The 19,054-nt window shown below is 40.2% G+C and overlaps 1 protein-coding gene across 1 annotated transcript in view; it reads right to left on the bottom strand.

Moving 5' to 3' along the window:
- Positions 1 to 19,054, bottom strand: part of ATP10A (ATPase phospholipid transporting 10A (putative)) — a 147,676-nt gene that overhangs the window by 38,772 nt on the left and 89,850 nt on the right. The window contains exons 4-7 of the mRNA XM_074992005.1: positions 16,680 to 16,786; positions 16,449 to 16,580; positions 13,983 to 14,113; positions 12,242 to 12,494 (exon numbers count right to left, since the gene is read on the bottom strand). Of these exons, the coding sequence (XP_074848106.1) occupies positions 12,242 to 12,494; positions 13,983 to 14,113; positions 16,449 to 16,580; positions 16,680 to 16,786 (623 nt within the window). The remainder of the gene's footprint in view (positions 1 to 12,241; positions 12,495 to 13,982; positions 14,114 to 16,448; positions 16,581 to 16,679; positions 16,787 to 19,054) is intronic.

The following is a 19,054-nucleotide window of genomic DNA, read 5'->3' on the forward strand; positions in this document are numbered from 1 at the left end:
GGTGCCACAGGACATCCTGTTGTTTTCGCAGCTTCAGACTAACCCGGCTACCCCTCTGATATTGTTCGTGCTAAAACTTTTATCTTTTAATACAACTTATATTTTAAAAAATAATCTATAATGCAATGTCATCTTCATAACAATGTCTCAGAAAGTAGCCACTCCAGCTAAAATCGGCACAAAATATATAGGGCACTACTATTGGCATTACTGGCACTGTAGGTCAGTAAAGCTGGGCAAGATTTTTCAGAAGAATAGTTTATTTGACAAAATACGCAGTTTCAGTAGACAGAGGCTATTTGCAAATGTGACAATAGTCTGAGTCATTCACCGAATGGCCAGAAGAGACTTTTTTTTGATTAATCTTAAATTCTGAAACATTTCAGATTCAGTTCTAAACAAGCTGTTTTTTTTTGGTTTTCAAAACTGCCATTAAGCTCCCTCATGCTACCACCACAAAATCAGTTATTTGCCCAGCTCTGTACCTCGTACAGTCATTTGAATAACCAAACATGCAAAAGATATGCAGAGTGACTGCAAACTAGCACTTCCAACAGCTCAGGAATGTAGAAGGTAATTCAGTGCCAGTGAATATCCCCAGTAAAATAAGAGAACCCTCAAGACTGTATTATAGGGCATGGACAGCATTTGTTCTGCAATAAATGGATCGCTGGAATGCAAGAATGACCCAGCCATGTTACCTGTACCAGAAGACTTAGAGCAATACTGTTTCTGCATACATCACAATGCTAGATGAAAATGTACTTATCGATCTTCACCAATGTTTTGCGAGACGTGTGAGAATTTTTCAGGGCAAATTCTTACTAATATTTCTAATTAACTGTGGCTTCCTTTCTCTTTCACACATAAGCAGAACTTCAAAGTAACAAATACCAGTTTTATGGACTTAGGGACAACTGGATACCTGTACAATCAGAAGTAAACAGGCAGCACCAGAAACGTACATGTGCACACAAAAAGCAAATACGTTACTGCTGCAGGGCTGTAGGCAGGGCAGGAGGGTTAGGACTGCAGCCACTGTGCAAGTAGGGTCAGAGCTTCTGAAGTTGGGGAGCACCAGAGTTCAAGGTTTCGGCTACGAGGGGAGTGCCAGCTGCAGCTCTAGTGCTCCTTCCTATCGCTAAAACCCTGAGTCTCAGAGAGCTGTCCCCTCTCAGCTGAAATGTAGCTGTGCGGTTAAAGCTCCCACAAGGTGGAGGCAAGATATGGGGCTGTGGGGTTGAAGCCCCAAATCACTGCTGCCCCCCAGATCTAAAGCACTGACTTCACCATCCTGCCCAGAGCTCTGATCCCACCCCATGTGGCTGCAGTCCCCATCCCTCTCCCTTTCCCCCAAGTGTCTGCAGTCCTCCTTCACCCCCGGCCCCGACCCACAGTGGGTGCAGTCCATAATACATTACTCCAAATGAAGGCTGTTTCAGATATTGCATAGTTATGGACAACTTCCATTCCCAAGGTGTCCAAAACTCCGAGGTTTTACTGTACACAGCCAGGGCACACCAAGGGACTATCAAACCGCTCTGTATTATATACCTTTGCCAGGGAAAAGGACTAGACAAAATGATTATTTAGTTTAACACCTGACTGCATTTTCTTTCCAAATAAATAAGAAACCTTACAATCACATTTAGGAAAAGTTTCTTTTCTTAAAACATCTTTCAAAATTCATGACTCCAAGCACAATCCCTGAGCTAATTGTTATTTCATCCCACAGACACACAAATCAGAAGCTACGTGAAAATGCATTACGTGGAAAATGTACCAAATGTTGGCTTTGCACTTATCTGTATATTCATTCCTTTTGTCTCTTCTACTTAAAAAAAATCTCTCTTTTACTGCAGAAGCATGCAATAAATGTTTGCTTAGAACAATGTTCAACAAACTTATCAATATGATATGTATACTGCAGTCACTTCTAGTCTGAACATAGCATATGAAAATATTCTGTTCCCAAGAGATTTGCTTTAGAACTCATAGTTATTCTTGCCATCTTAACGTAAGCTTCACTCCTTAACTGAAGGTGATATAAGATCACAGTCTGAAACAGACACCTGATTCTCTCTGCATGAAGACTTTGTGTTCAGCACCATTACAGTTAATCTCTGGTGGTCCTCCAGATTTACACCAGCGTACAAGAAACGAGGCTCAGGCCCACAGAGCAGAATAGATTTTGGCTGTTTCTGACATAGCCTTATCTTGTATGGTGACTATTAAAAGGTTTTAGAAACTAGGATATGTAGCTTAATAGATGCACTATGACTAAGGTTCATAACTCTTCAACTGTGAAAAACATGTTTCTTTAGGAACGCTATGTTCTCTCCACCCACCCACTCCTCTAACCTCAAATTCAGATCCCTTTTCTGTAAACTTTACATCCTGAAAGACATTGTTTTAGGATGGTTTCCAGTGTCAACATCTTTTATTTGCTGAATACTGATGTCCTTGGTGGTCCCCATGTGGAGGACTCTTTATTCAGAATAAATATGTACACACCTTTCAGCCCCACAATAATGTAACTGAATGTCAAATTACACAAAGATATAGTTCATGTTCTTTACTCTTTTGTATTAGTAGAGTAACAAATATCCCACCCCCTCAGAATCAACGCTTTTTCCATGAACTAAGAGTCTCACTTCTGTTACGTTTGTCCTGTTCAAATGCAGCAATAAACTGCTTAATTACATGGCACTAATTATTAATTAGGCTATGCAGTGAATTTTTGTTTTGTAAAGGAATGCAATTATTTTTACTTAGTCCTTTGCTTCACTTATGAATCTAAGTCGACCCTCCATTCATCCTGCAACCTCTGCTGGACTAAGACCGTCCCTTCCCTATTAGGCTAAAGGAGTCACCCTGGTATGTTGGTAGTTAAGACAGCTTGCAAGAGCTAGTCAAGGAACACTGAGGGGAAGCTCCATAAGCAATATCTTCCGGGGAAACCGCAATCAGTATTCCTTCTCCTACGCTGGAGATTTTTCAGTAGTTCTTTTCTGGGCCAGAAATACAGCATTAAGAACACTGCCCTCACACCCCAACTGAAACAAGTGGGAAAAAAAAAGAAATTAAACTCATGTATTTAGTAAACATGGAGTGGTGACAGTGAATCCAAATATTAAAAACACATGCAAACATGTAATTTTTCATGATTATAAGAACTTAATTTATAAAACTGTTAAAGCTGTTACAGCTGAGGATAAGACGGTGGGTTTGGAAAAAAATCAAGCTTTCAGAAAATAAGCAGGCTAAGATGACATAACAGTCCCTCAAAAACTGAAGGGAGGAATCAGTTGTGCATGACGCAAGTTTGAAATCAGGCCCAGCTTTGATTGACAGATGAGTTCAGCACCTGCCATCAGTTCATAAGAACAGATCAGTCAAGGAAGGCTTAAAGATGAGTAGTGGGTGAGTATCCTAATAGTAAATAACGAATCAAAATACACCACAAGGTCTAACTTGCCAGATGGCTAAAGTCCGAGTAGCTATAGTTTTCTCTAACCTGTATATAAGGCAGAGAACCGATCAGTTTAAGTCAGTCAAGATAAGAGCATGTGAAGAAATGGGAGAATAAGGATGATCAAAAGACAGCTGAAATCACTAAGATGTAGCCAGGCAGAAGAAGCAAAGATGGCAGAGAAATAAGCATGAGGACCAAAGTATAAGGAACAAGAAAAAATGGGAGTGTGGTTGCTTGAGGTAATAAATTGGATGTTTTTATATGTGTGCGCACCTACTACTAAGTCTGCAGTTTTAGTGTTTAAGAAATAACTTTCTGTTCACATCTTAAATGTGACTGATCACCACATGCAGAATGTAACCACTTAAACACCCTTTCTAACAATATGGTATTGAAGTATTAGGTACTTTGATATGCACACCTTGGCTAATGTGATCTGTGTTTGGTTTTGTGACACATGCTCTTCAGATTTATTATATCAGGATATATTTGCATACTGAATAAAGATTATTTTGTTTTTTGAAAAACTACTGCCTGAGTGTCAGTCCTGTGATCTGAAGGCTGTATCTGTGCCATCTTAAGGGTGAACAGTTAGTCTATTCTTGGGAACTTTTCCAAAGGTCAGAGGGAAACCCTCAGTAAAAACCCTAAAATTCCTCTTAGATGGGCCATCCCTATTCACTGACAAGCAGATATATTAATAAGTGGGTTATGATATAGGCAGGCCATTCTAAGGGTGACTAGAATCTGCATTTGGAGGTGACCTCTGAGACCCCATTCCTCACACGGGCCAGTGCACGACACTCAGAATAATCCCCTTCTAGTCTGTTGCCATTTCTGAGGTAGGAAAGCATCAAGGTTCCCCCTTTCCTTCCCCTCCAGGCCCTTAAGGCAATCTTACTGCACCTTCTCTTCTCTTCGTGTCTGGAAACTATTTTAATTCTCACAAGAATTTCTCAGGGCGTAAGCTGAGAGAAAACTTCCGCTGTGTAATGAAGGTCCCAGGTGACATCTCTGCCTAATGGCAATGTCCTTCTGTGTTCCACAGGGATTTAAAAACATACAGTAAAAATACACCATTAAGGCTACGTCTACACGTGAAGCCTACATCGAAATAGGCTATTTCGATGAATAACGTCTACACGTCCTCCAGGGCTGGCAACGTCGATGTTCAACTTCGACGTTGCGCAGCACCACATCGAAATAGGCGCTGCGAGGGAACGTCTACACGCCAAAGTAGCACACATCGAAATAAGGGTGCCAGGCACAGCTGCAGACAGGGTCACAGGGCGGACTGAACAGCAAGCCGCTCCCTTAAAGGGCCCCTCCCAGACACAGTTGTACTAAACAACACAAGATACACAGAGCCGACAACTGGTTGCAAACCCTGTGCCTGCAGCATGGATCCCCAGCTGCCGCAGCAGCAGCCAGAAGCCCTGGGCTAAGGGCTGCTGCACACAGTGACCATAGAGCCCCGCAGGGGCTGGAGAGAGAGCATCTCTCAACCCCCCAGCTGATGGCTGCCATGGAGGACCCGGCAATTTCGACGTTGCGGGACGCAGATCGTCTACACAGTCCCTACTTCGACGTTGAACGTCGAAGTAGGGCGCTATTCCGATCCCCTCATGAGGTTAGGGACTTCGACGTCTTGCCGCCTAATGTCAAAGTTAACTTCGAAATAGCGCCCGACGCGTGTAGCCGCGACGGGCACTATTTCGAAGTTAGTGCCGCTACTTCGAAGTAGCGTGCACGTGTAGACACAGCTTAAGAGACATAGTTCTAGCTTTGCTGACCCCACTGCTTTCCACAGGGACAAATTAAATTAATGGGGACAAATCCACTACATCAGTGTCTCCAAAATACCCCACTCCATTAGCAGTAGGGAAAGGTTAAGTGGGCTGGGAGGCAGGTGATAAGTTACCTATTTAAACATAAGGAAAGTAAGCTGCCATGAGGCAGCAACAGCCAACTCTGGGGGAAAGACCTGGGCTGATCTTTACCATATGTTTAAATGTTTCTGTTAATAAAGCCAAATCCCCTGGACGAATGCAAGGTGAGTTTGGACTGTGAAAATTATGCCTGTAGGTCAAGAAGGGAAAGACGTGCTCACAAAAAAACAACAGTTCTGTTGTAAAAGTGGCATAAAACTGAGAACAACAAGAAAAGGTTCTCTTGCTGCATAATGTGCATCATACCCACTGCATCTTCACCAAGATTAAACAGACAGCATGACAAAAGGGAGCTCATCTTCCTGACAGTGACTAAGAAATCTGGCTAATCCCAATGGAAAAAGCTAGGGATTTCTCCCTTCCCTTGCCTCTGAGGTTCCCTTTCACTGTTCCACTCTCTGGAGTCCACCCTCCGCAGCAAAGAAATTGGAGAGAGGGAAAAGTTCAAAGAAAAAATATGGAAATATGGGTTTTCCCCCTTGTGTAACTGAGCTCTTAAGGAATTAAACTTGGGTTTTGACAGTCAATCATTCCATCCCCAGTGAAAGACTAAAATTAGAAACATTGGTGACCACAACCCTGGAAAAGTCTGCTATAAAATTAGAGTTTGGAAAAAAAAAACATCTAGTCTGGGAATGAAATGTCATGGCAATGAAATGTATCTGGACACATCATCATCAGCCCTTAGGATACTCCAACTCATACAGAATGTTGCGGCAGTTCTCAGAAATACAGGCTATTGTGAAACTATCACACCCATCTTCATCTCCCTACACCTACTTGATATTCTTTTGGAAGCCAAATTCAAGGCCTCGGTCCATATTTTCCATGTGCTCCACAGTGTATCCCCAGGATACGTAAATTGTTCTAAAGCTTGAAATGAATATTCTGTTTGATGGTTCTGCTTCTCAGACATAATCGTACTTTCACCATATGGGTTAAACTCATCTGTTCAGGAGACAGAATTTAAATTTTATCTAGGACTGGGTGAGACTGTGGAATGAACACCACACAGGAAATATGGATCATCACAAACCTCACCATCTTCCAATTCAAATCCACGTCACATTTCAACTGTGCCTTCCCAAATGTAACCACAGGGCAATGTATATGTTAAACCAAAACAAAATCCTACCAAACCAATATTTTGCAATGTACATGCAATTTTCTTTGCCAGGAGAGGCTGAGAAAGAGTACACAAAGCACATGTGACAATCATTAGTTATGTAACATATTCCAGTGCTGGAAGTTGCTCAGCTATTGCAGGGATGAGGGCAGGATAAGAACCTCGACTGGATAGAAAAAAAATTGTAACATGTCACAGGTCATGGGACAAAGGTGGGAACACTGTGCCCCATCTGCTAAATGAGTTATCAGGCTCCACCACATTACATTTCTGTAACAAGCTATAACTTCTATTCCAAATACATTTGCTCCCACCAGGCACCACAACAGAACATGAATTGTGGATTTCAGCATCCAATAATGGCAGCAGTGTAGCAGTTTTAAATAAGATCTTTGCAATTATAGCTACATTTATCTCATCACTTCGCAGACTATTCAGACAGTGTCAATTTACTATGACTAAAAAAATACTAAGATTAACAAACAAAAAAAGACACAAACCTTTAAAAATAATAGATAAAATTATGCAGGGAGGCCGACTGAACATTAGGGACTCAGAAAACGAAACAGAATCTGTCAGTTTTAAACTTGCACGTAGGGCAAGACAGATTTTTTTTTTAAATGTGTGGCTTATTTTAGAGTTCTCTAGACCTCACTTGGAATCCATAAGCGGAACTGAGTAGGACAGCTGGACAGCATCAGTTATTAAATATATCACAAACACCAGCTGGAGAGATTGCTGGCTTCTGGTATGTGTAATGGAAGGGCTTCCTACAAATCCCTTGTATTTAAAAACAGGCACATAAAGTGTTTTAGATGACCTTAACGAAAGGAAAAACAATTGAAGGAGGAACTTTCTGTGATCTAAGCTAATAAGTAATCAACACGTCGAAAGACAAGATATCATCCGTGTAAGGTCACAGAGAAAATGGGAGTGGGTACTAGGTACTTAAAAATAAAAAAAAAAAAAAAACAACCCTGCCTCCTGAAAAAATGAACTTGAGTGAGAACACTTATTTTTTGTGTCATTGATCCTGAAAATTGAGAATACAAACAATGACAATGATAACCATTTTTACACTGAAGGACAAAGAATTAGTGCAAGATCACTTTATGTACAGAAGAGAAAATAAAAGATTCATATCCTGATTAAAAGGACTGTCAACTTACGAAAAAAAATCACAGTTTAATCTGCAAATTTGCTCCAACTAAAATTACAAGCAAGCAAAAGGTAAAAATAAATGAGAGGAAAAAAATGAAAAAAATACTACTTTATTATAGTAACAGAGAGGGAGCCGTGCTAGTCTATATACTATCAAAACAAAAAAGGAGTCAAGTAGCACTTTAAAGGCTAACAAAATAATTTATTAGGTGATGAGCTTTCATGGGACAGACCCACTTCTTCAGACCATAGCCACACCAGAACAGACTCAATATTTAAGGCACAGAGAACCAAAAACAGTAATCAAGGAGGACAAATCAGAAAAAAAAATGATCAAGGTGAGCAAATCAGAGAGTGGGGCGGGGGGCGGGGAGTCAAGAATTAGATTAAGCCAAGTATGCAAACAAGCCCCTATAGTGACTTAGAAAATTTATATAAAGTTAATACTTTATTATGTTTGCTTTGTCTGTTTGATAATTTTGTATATTGTCAGTGTTCACTCATGGTTTTTAACATTTTCTAACTTTTATATTGTGGCACTAAAAAGAATGGATAAACTTGAAAAATGATAATACATAAAGGCTATGGCTACACTAGTGAGTTTTGCTGACAAAACCCTGGTTTTGTGGACAAAATTGGTGGAACATTCCCACACAAAATGCATTTTGGGGATAGTATGTTGACAAAAGTTGGCACTGCTTCATCTGGGAGAGGCAGAAGGTTGATGGTGGAAAAGCATCTTTTGTAGAGAGGTTCTGTTGAAAAAAGCTGTGTGGCTCGTCTGAGGGGCCTTCTCTCAACCAACAGGGTGACCAGGACAATGGGCAGCCCTGTCTGCTGTGCTTTTGGTTAGCTGCTTTGTTGAGAGAGCAGCTGGGCAGTCCAGCTGCTCTGTTGACAAAGTGGAATGCTCTTCTGATTGGCTTTTGTGTGTGGCCGCACTGTGTCGACAGAAATTTTGTTGGGAACTCTCCAGTCTCTCACTACAGTGACTTCTGTTGACAGATTGCTGTTGTGTAATTGTAGCCTAAATGTTTGACACTGTGGCTACATCTACACTATGAGATAAAAATCAAATTTATTAAATATTGATTTTGTAACTCTGGAGTTTATAAATTCCATTTTGACTATCCTCACCTCCCCATGTGTGCCTCATAACATTGATTTATTGCTACCACACTCAATTGGAAAACATCGACTGTTGCCACGAATGCATTGTGGGAAGCGATCCCACAGTTCCTTCATCTCTGTAGCATTCTGGGTATGCTTGCTGGTCCTTGACATCATCTTCCCACCTTGCATTTTCCTCATTCCCCTCCATATTAAGCAAATGTCCATTTTTCCAGTTAGAAGGAAGGAACAGTAGGGCATCAACAAAGATGGCAAAGCTAACAGAAGTCTCTTTCTTCTGTATCTGAATTATCAAGGATTTCATAAAAATCAGCAAGTGTGTGTCTTCTCAAATGGCCATCCACTGACTGTCCCCCCTCCCATGATTGCATCTGGTCCTTGAAAATAACACAGGGACAAATGAAGAGCTTCAAGAAAGAGAATTGCTGAAGGGAGGGTATTTGGCTTCCCAGTTTATTATACAGCTTCTGTGCAAAGTCTGTATTCACAACTGGCCCTCTACCCACTCTTCCCTGCGTGAAGGGCTGCAAAGTTAGAAGCAAGAGGATAGAAAAGGCTAGGGGAAAAAAAAATTGTCCTCCCTCTTCACTACACGTGGTCAGCACTGAATGGCAGGCATGCCCTTTCATTAGGTCGAGGGCTACCCTTGTGATGTGGCTGATGCAGGAAGGACCCCAACTGCGTGGCGCCTGTGCGTGGGTGGGGTGTGCACAAATGTAAACTGATGAGAAGAAGAAGTTTCTCGGCCTCTTACGCAAGCACAAACCCCACAACAGCCTTTCTGACACGTGATGCAGCAGGGCAGCAGCTGGCACCAGGCAGTGCAGAAAAAAGTAACAAGTGTAGAGGCAGAGCCACGAACTCCCCACAGGGGCTATTTGTGATGGGTAGGTGCGCTCACAGCACTAATAGCAAAGACAGACAGACACTTCTCAGGCTTTCATACACACGACTCCACAGACAAAGGCCTCCTGGTCCCAATTCGAAATTCACTGTCTTCCTGTTACCTAATTCTGATGCACCTGGAGAACAGCAGCCAGAGCGGAGCACTGTGGGGCATTACAAGTTACATATTGGAAACCTCTGGGGGCTAATAAATTTGACTTTCAGATGTGGCAGTTCCACACTGGCCTGTATTTGAAATTTTGAATTTGAGCTCGACGCTATACCCAGCAGGTACCAGGGATATTGTGATACTGATGTTAGCACTGCCTCAATTGAGCAAATGGTATTTACAATGAAGACAGTCATGTGGTTATATTGAGTTAACTGCCTTAAATTCAAATTTATCTTGTTGTGTAGACATAGCCTTAGTTTCTTCTTTACTTACCCATGAAGACCCAAGTTTGGGCTTAAAATCCTGCATCACCGAATGCAATCTAACTCATTGCCCTTCCCGTACTATTTTACTTAATTGTAATGTCATCAACTCTAGAAAGGAACACAATATGCCCTGAAATCACAGGGCGGCAGGTAAACAAGAACTAAGGGAAGTAGTGAGGTCTACTGTGTAGTGCTCAGAACAGAGAGTCAGGAGATATATTGTGGATTCATACTGTATTTCTCTCTCTGACTCACTGCGAGCCCGTGGGAAAGTTGCAGCTCCTCTCTTTTCTGAGTTTTCCCATTGGCAACATAGGGTTTATAATAACATCCTGCCATCTCTGTTAAGTGCACTGATTTATAATCAGGTGCAAGTGCAATATACGATTACTATTTTAAAATACTTTAATGAAAAAGTAAATACACACTGCAATTTAAGCTTCAACCAAAATCTGTTCCTAACATGGGATCTCATACAATTTTAAATGACATTTTTAACTTTAGCATTCATCTTTAATAAGTCTCTTATTCCTTTTATTGTGTGTTAGCTGAACTCTCTAAATGAGCTTAAAGTATCATGGACTGCAGATTCAAAAAAACAATTACTGCATTGAGAAAGCCAGAACAATATCTATCAAGCATGCAAAGAAATGTGAGAATGTAACACCTTTCATGTCCCAAAGCATACCGCTAAAATATTAGTGGGGGAAATAGCTTAATATAAATTGCACAATATCACAAAATAATGTTAAGAGGTTAACAAGATGGCACATGGGTGACAACTAAAGGCAACCTCATTCCCTTGTGCTAATGCATTACATTTTAATGGTTCAAAAGTCAGCTACTTGAGCATGTTCTGTTCAATAGCAATATTTGTTTGGCAGCAAAAGAAAGTTAGCTCAGAGATACCCATCACACTGGGACACTGAAGTGAACAGGAGAAAGCTAAAAGAGATGAAATATTATTACAACTGATTGTGCTATTGTGTTAACATGAAAGCCACATTAGTAACCTTGTTCACCTTTCATTCCTTATATCGATTGCACACCTTGGAGTGCAATTACCCGTTAAGAAACGGATCCAGCAATGCAGTCCAATTTATATCAATGGTAACATTCATGTGCTTAAAGTTAAGCATATTTTTAGATGTTTGGAGTATCAGTGCATAAACCCACAAGCTACCTCTACACAAGAGAGTTTTGTCAACAAAACTTGTGGAGCGTCCACACTAAAAATGTGTCCTTTTGACACACTGAATTAGGAACTTCTGTCAACAGCCTTCTGCCTCTCCCCCATGAGGCAGACTGTCTTTCTTGACAAAATCTGTCCACAAAAAAAAAACGGTGTGGATGTTCCGGGGCGGCCTTCTGTCAACAGACAGGGTTCGGGGTCACTGGGCAGCACTGTCTGCTGTGCTTCGGGTCAGCTGTACTGTCAAGAGAGCAACCAGGCATTCCTGTCACTCTCTGCTGAGAAAGCAGAACGACAGAGCAATTAACTTTTGTGTGTGGCTGAGATCAGTCGACAGATGTTTTGTCGGAACATATCTTCCAATAGTAACTTCTGTCAACAAATCACTGTAGTGTGAATGTAGCCACAGAGAACAGCATCTTTGACCATGCCTTTAAGATCCCATAGAGTTCCTAGTAAGATTATAATTGTGAATTGAACAGACATGAAATTCTAGCTAATTTCACAACCATCTTTTTGTTGCTTGTGATACACGTATCATAAATCTAAGACAATTTTCTGTTTGTTTTAAGATCATAGTAACTTTCTTGGTGTCAAGTATCGGAGGGGTAGCCGTGCTAGTCTGGATCTGTAACAGCAACGAAGGGTCCTGTGGCACCTTATAGACTAACAGAAAAGTTTTGAGCATGAGCTTTCCTGAGCACAGACTCACTTCATCAGATGCGCATCTGATAAAGTGAGTCTGTGCTCACGACAGCTCATGCTCAAAACTTTTCTGTTAGTCTATAAGATGCCACAGGACCCTTCGTTGCAGTAACTTTCTTGTGTGAGTGAAATCAAACTGAAGTAAAGCCACTGTACAGCAAACAAGATATCAGGCTCACCATTAGCATCATGGGAATACTCTATGCCAGAAACAGTGCATCTTCGGAAAACCATCTTATTTTCAGTAAGAGTACCAGTCTTGTCTGAGAATATATACTGCATCTGCCCTAAGTCTTCTGTGATGTTTAAAGCTCGACACTGTAGCTGAGAGTCTGTCTCTTCATCATATAAATCCTTATCTTGATGAATGAAAAATACTTGGCATACTTTAACTATTTCAATGGATACATACAAAGAAATGGGAATCAGAACCTACAATAAACACATACAAACACACTAATTAGGAGAAAATAGGGGCACTGATATTATATTGAATTGGTATAATCTAATCAATTGTATGACAGACTAAATCACAAAGAGAGTATGTACTATACTGTACCTTAAAGAGTTTAAATAGGCTTAGAGTCAATATTGTAAAGCAATTATAATATTTGCAAAAAGTTTACTGGGACAGATTAAGAAAGCCTATGGAGCAAATGCAGAGCGGAAATCCATAATTATGCCTGGAAATGTGATTGTCAAGGCTTGGAGAGCAGCAAACTTTTCAGGGCAATAAGATGAGCTTGAAAGAAGCTAGGAAAGGGAAACAAGAGATGGGGAGAACATACAATACAGTCAGAATCCTGCAAATACAAAATCATATTACTTTGCATCAAACAAGGATGAAAAGCTCCCAAATTTTATCTGTGTAAATAACAGGCTATCACTAAATTAGCTTTCCAGGAACAGGAGAAATTAAATGAATGATTGGTGAAAGATTCTGTAGAGAGAGCAATGTTTTCAGTTGCAGTTTTTGAGCAGCATTTCAGCCAAAGAACTTATTTTGTAATTGCTGAACAAAGTGTTAAAAAAACAAACCAAACTAAACCAGAAAACACTCAGCATTTTCTTGGGATTTTCAAAAATCCAGGGAAGACCATTGATAATCAAACTGTGCCTTGAATATTTTTCAGTGCAGAAAGTCCTGGTTGTATGCAAAATTTAGCTTGGTCAATTAGACTAGTGGAGTGAATTACAGAACCTATGTAAGTACTAAGTGTGGTTATTTAAGCAAAATCTATAGCGAAGGGCGCATACTTAAATAGTTCTGTTCTGAGTTTTCTTCTCCCTCAATCATTCCATTATTCACCTCTTATGCGTAACTGCAGTGTGATGACAGCTCTAGTCATTGACCTCCTGTATAAATTCTAAACTGTTGGGGACCATTCCAGAATGAATCTTGTTTTTATAATTTACCTGCATTCTAATACCACAAAGTTTCTAGGTAGTCCCCCAAGGTAGGCAGGCAACTGAGCTTTTTCACCATGGGATCCTAGAGAGTGTGAAATTTGCTACTCCCTGACAAGCACCCTCTCATCTTTTTCCATTTGCTTGTTAAAAAACAAACATGATCCTTACCCCATCCCCTCAAAAAAACCCACCTAGAATGCTTGGGGTAGAACCTCAGCAGGTGTGAATTGTCACAGCTCTACTAAAGTCAATGACGCAAAGACAAATTGGAGCACCTGCCCATTGTATATTTCAGAGATGTTTTCATTTTGGTCAACATTAGCACATTAACATGGCATCTTTATTTTTCCGGTGATGTAATTTATTCTACTTCTTTCATGCTTTAATTGTATTGTATCTAAATGCTTAACTAGCAACTTGGTGAGAGAAGGGGGGGCTCTGTTTCTGTATATATAATTATTGCTATCAGTAAACTGTGAACCCAGGAACCAGTGCTGACAACTTTGTTACCTGAAAAACTATTATCATTGTCAAAAATAAATATACTGCAGCTAGAACAGGCGATAAATAGTTGCCATCAAACCCGGGAACATCAAAAACTGGTTTCTTCTCACCATATTGCCACACCCATAGGCCATGACCTGCAAAAAGTTGAAACAGATGAAACTTAAATTAACACTAGGGAAAAAGAAAAAAAGAAAACCATTGATTTATTTTGTATGTATTTGCCCTTAAAAGTGATGTGTATAGTAAACATATTGTTGTTTGTGCCTTTATAACTTTCTTAGCATGTATGAAAAAGGCCTGAAATGGTTTTTTTTAATATGCACTTTCTATATCGGAAATACAAGTCCCCAGAAGCTCCCATGACAATTAGAGAACCAGTAAAAAATTGTGGCCATCACAGAAGTCAAAAGAGCAGAAGCTGAGAAATTGTGAGGGAAAAAGATTTTAGCCAGACTATTTCAATCTCTTTGCTTAGGCTGTGTCTACACTAGCAAGGTCTTTCTAAAGATTTTCTGAAAGAAGGGGGCTCTTTCAAAACATCCAGCAGATCGTCTACACACAAAAAGTGTTCTTTCAAAAGTAAATCGAAAGAACGTGGCACTCCTTTCGAAAGTGCTCTTCCACGCCCCTTTCAGGAAAAGTGCCCCCTTTCAAAAACTTCTTTCAAAAGAAAATGTGCGTAGACCTTCCACAGAACTCTTCTTTTGAAAGAGCACTCCTCATGGGGCCTGATTTTTCAACCCCTGACCCGTTCTTTTGAAAGAGTGGGGGCTGTGTGAAAGCTCTCTTTCGATCCGTTTTTTTGTGCATGGGCGCGCTTTTTTGAAAGCGGATCTGTCAGAAGATATCTTCCAGAAGGGCTTCTTTTGAAGGATCTCTGTAGTGTAGACATAGCCCTACTGTTTTTCTTGTTATTTCCTATTAATGTAATTAATGAAAGCACTAACACTCTGAAGCAGTGACATAGGCTCTGGAAGTAGTGAGGTGCAGTACCCCCTGGCTTGAAGTGGTTTCCATTATTTCTAGGGTTTACAGTTTGGTCCAGTGGCTTTCATCAGCCCAACTATAAAAATTGTTCCAGCACCTCTGAACAGAGATGTCTTTACAAAGATACAGCACTCCCACTCTTTCTATTAGGGTGCAAGAATAATTAACTATATCCTCTGAGACATATAACAGGTTCTCCCAGCCCAGCCAGTAAAAATCCGAGTTGATACTTTTGATATTAATGTTAAAAATAATCAGACCCCTCTCTCCAACATCTTAACCCTCTCCTTGAAACTTAACCTTTTGGGCCATAATCTTTATAACCACATCTATACTAGAGAGAGTTTTGTCGACAAAACCCTGGTTTTGTTGACAAAACTGGCGGAGCTTCCACACTAAATACGCATACTGTCGCTAGAACTTGGCACTTTTGTTGACAGCCTTCTGCCTCTCCCTCATGAGGCAGAATGCCTTTATCAAAGACTCTGTCGAGAAAACAGCCATGTGGATGCTCCAGGGTGACCCTCTGTTGACAGACAGGGCTTCCAGGTCACTGGGCAGCCCTGTCTACTGTGCTTCCAGTTGGCTGTTCTGTCAAGAGAGGGCTGGGCAGTCCAGCTGCTCTCTGTTGACGGAGCAGATTGACAGAATGGTCTGCTTTTGTGTGTGGCCACAATCTGTTAATAGCAGCGTTGTGAGAAGATATCTTCCGACAATAACTTCTGCCGACAGATCACTACAGTGTAGACATAGCCTATATATTATAAAACAACAAAAATGAGTAAAGCCCCTTAAAAATCCTTTGTAATGCTTCTATATCCAGTTTCTAGCTAGCCTTTGTCAAGTTTCTTTTTACTTATTGTTCTGATTTTCAAAAGAACTTATGATTTTAGATTATGCAAATTTATGGATTCTCAACTTACGGAGATATCTTAAAAGGGCTTGGATTTCAGAGGGTAGGTGCTTAGCATTCTGAAAATGAGAGCCTTTCTTGAAATACCTCAGAACTGGGCTGCCCAAAACTGAGGAACTTCCGATCTCCCCTTTTTCAAGTCCCAGCCTCTCATTTTAGTTTTTATTTTATAGTCAATATTTATAAGAAAATTATGGGGGATGCACAACTCATTTTAACAATTGGCAAAAAATAAAAACCAAAACATAAAACATTTCTGTGGCTAGGCTTCTATTCAAAAACAAATTGGAGGTTGTTTGAACATAGTGCTGGTTTTGGATATGTAACATGCCCACTGAACTCAGCAGGAACAAATAGCGTAACTATATGGTGGCGTTTGGTCCTCAGCTTTCATCTTTAAAGAGGATTAGCAATAGCTGCAAAAAGTCAATGGTATCCCTTTCTTTGACCTCTCCTTTAAATTTTGGCTTTATATAATTTTAATATAGTAATTTTTAATACATAAGGCAAATCATTTGACTCTTAGGGATCAAACTCTATCCCAACATTAATTTTTAAAGAGGACTTACCAATGGCTGAAAACAGACACATAACTATAAGTATGAGGACACACCAAAGGACATCAATATTCATTTGTCTTTCAAGCTTACTGCGCTTATAACGTGGTCCACTGTTATTTAACAAAGCTTTGGTCTCATGCCCTGCAGAAATAATTACATTAAACAATACAGATATTTGTTAACAGCCTAAGGAAACTATCCAGTAGAAGTGTAAAATAAAAGAGAAAAGCTGTCTTTTACCTGCATAAATCACTATCCCTGTAACCTCTTCTGTATTCCTAACAGTGCAGCCACGCAACAAAAGGTTTTCTTTGTACAGTCCATCCCTTTTCCCGCTTTTATGTACACTGTAAAAGATTTAATAACAGAACATCACACCGAAAATCAAAGCATTCAGTTACTGAATCACATCACCACCAAACAAAATTTTGGGGAAGAAGGGGCATCCAAGAAGGAGGATTTCCTTCTGGAAGATCCCTGTGGGCTGCTTGTCTCCACGTGTATTTTGGAGTCTGGAATAGCTTCTTCTGGACTCCAAACCATATGCCGATATGCTAATGAGCCGTGGAAAATTTGCATCTGTGCCTCCTTAGCATCTTCCGGATAGCTCATTAGCAGAAGCAGCAGCACGTGGGGACACAGCCTCTCTGCTTCCTTCTATTGTCTAAGCAGTGATTTTTTTTTCCTTCTTCCCTTTCCAGTTCAGTCACTTGAATTTTGGGGGCCCTTTTGGCTCAATTCTGCGTCTGGGAATTCTGTGACCCCTTCTCCTTACTCTTCTCCATTTTCTCCACAGCGTTCTCACTCTTACTCTCTTTGACCTCTCATTCTGATCTCCGTTCTGCTTGTTAAACAGGATCAGATTGAGAATTCTTGGAGCTTCAGGCACAGAATATTCTGAAACCCACCCTGTTGCAAAATACCTAAACTTTCCTGAGATGATTAAAAACATGTCATTTAAATCATTAACAACATAAAGGAACACCACAAGCTCCATAGCCGGACATTAAGAATTAGTTTTGGCTAAAAATTAAAATTCCCAGTAACAGTCTCCCACAGAAGCAGTCTGGCTTGATACTCTGAGTCAACTTCGATATAAAATACCTTAGAAATTCCACACTATCCCTGACAGAAAGAAAAAGGTAATGAATTCATGACAAAGGAGCACAGGTGGGTGAAGTAACATCTTTTATTGGACCAACGTTTGCTGGCGAAAGAGCCAAGCTTTCATACTACAGAAAAGCGTTCTTCAGTTGATAGCTGAGAATCAATAATCTCTGGCTCGTGTCAGCATTTAGATTGTGGAAAATAGTTTTCCATCGATATGTGCATCCCAGCAATTGTTAACACTGCTGACTCCAATTAAATTTAGAGAATGTGTAGCTCATGGCACATACTCTTGGGTGACAGGGTGGCCTGAAGACCACTGTAATGATCAGTCATATCACTAGCATTATCATACAGCCATCCACAATTGTTAAGCACATCCAAACTGAGGTTATTTATCATAATCAGTACGACCGCGTCCAGATTTGCACTGGTCTTCAATTGGCTGAAACCCAATTGTTTGTCCCTCTGACTTGAGATATCAGAAGGTGAATGTGAGCTGCTCTATAAGTGGTATGTCATGTGATGAATCAACAATTAAAGAAAAATACTTGGCTTGCTGCAATTCTCTTACCATTGCAGTTTTAATTTTCTTTCCGATCAATTCAATGAATTTGTCACGTACAACTGAGGACAGGTATAAATGGCTTTTTCCTTCTATTATTATTTACCAGGGGCATGAGCCAGGCACAAATCAAACTAATATTAGCTCATAAACCTACAAATCTTTTCCACCGCTTCTGGACTCATGGAAGTCAAGCCCTATGTACCTGCCACCACATGCTGAAGAACGTTTCTTCTGTACTACCATGCTGAATTAAATTGGAGTGTCATATCAGAATCAACTCTACCAGATGGTTAAAACTGTAAAAATCACTAAGCTAGCACACTGTTTCAGTGCTGTGTACCCCTGGCACCACTGATCATTGCTTTGGATGTTTCTAGTCTCCAAATCTGTTTTTAAATGCATGTGATGCACTCAAGAGAAGCCTAATTGCAAAACAGCAACCATTTCCAGTAAATGGAGAATAAAACACCCAATATCCCACAACAGCTTCATCACCAAACGTACAAAAAGAAAAGAGATTTTCAGTGAATGTTTTTGTTCTCTGCAATTACCTTCACAAAAATCAGGAAATTTTCAACTTCTACATAGCTATGCATAGCCAAACCTTTAGCAACCCTAAACAGTCTGATGTATCATTAAGTGTTCTTTATGGCATAGGATATGTAGAAATCTGGATGTTCTTTTTATCCAGGTAAATATAAGTAGTGTAAGGTATATCAAATTAACCACTAAACAACTGTATAAGCAATTACCTTACTACTAAAGCGAAATAGATAAATTACAGGAAAAAGTGGGGATTCAGGATGTATGAGAAACTCTTAGCTAGGACAGGCATTTTGTTTACCAAGTATTAAATTTTCAAGTTTATTATTCATATACTGACAAAAATTGCAACTATGTCAGAGAAACAGAGGGAAAATGCCTGCGTGAATGGATTGCC

The sequence above is a fragment of the Carettochelys insculpta genome, chromosome 1 (assembly GCF_033958435.1).
Source record: "Carettochelys insculpta isolate YL-2023 chromosome 1, ASM3395843v1, whole genome shotgun sequence".
Classification (NCBI taxonomy): domain Eukaryota; kingdom Metazoa; phylum Chordata; order Testudines; family Carettochelyidae; genus Carettochelys; species Carettochelys insculpta.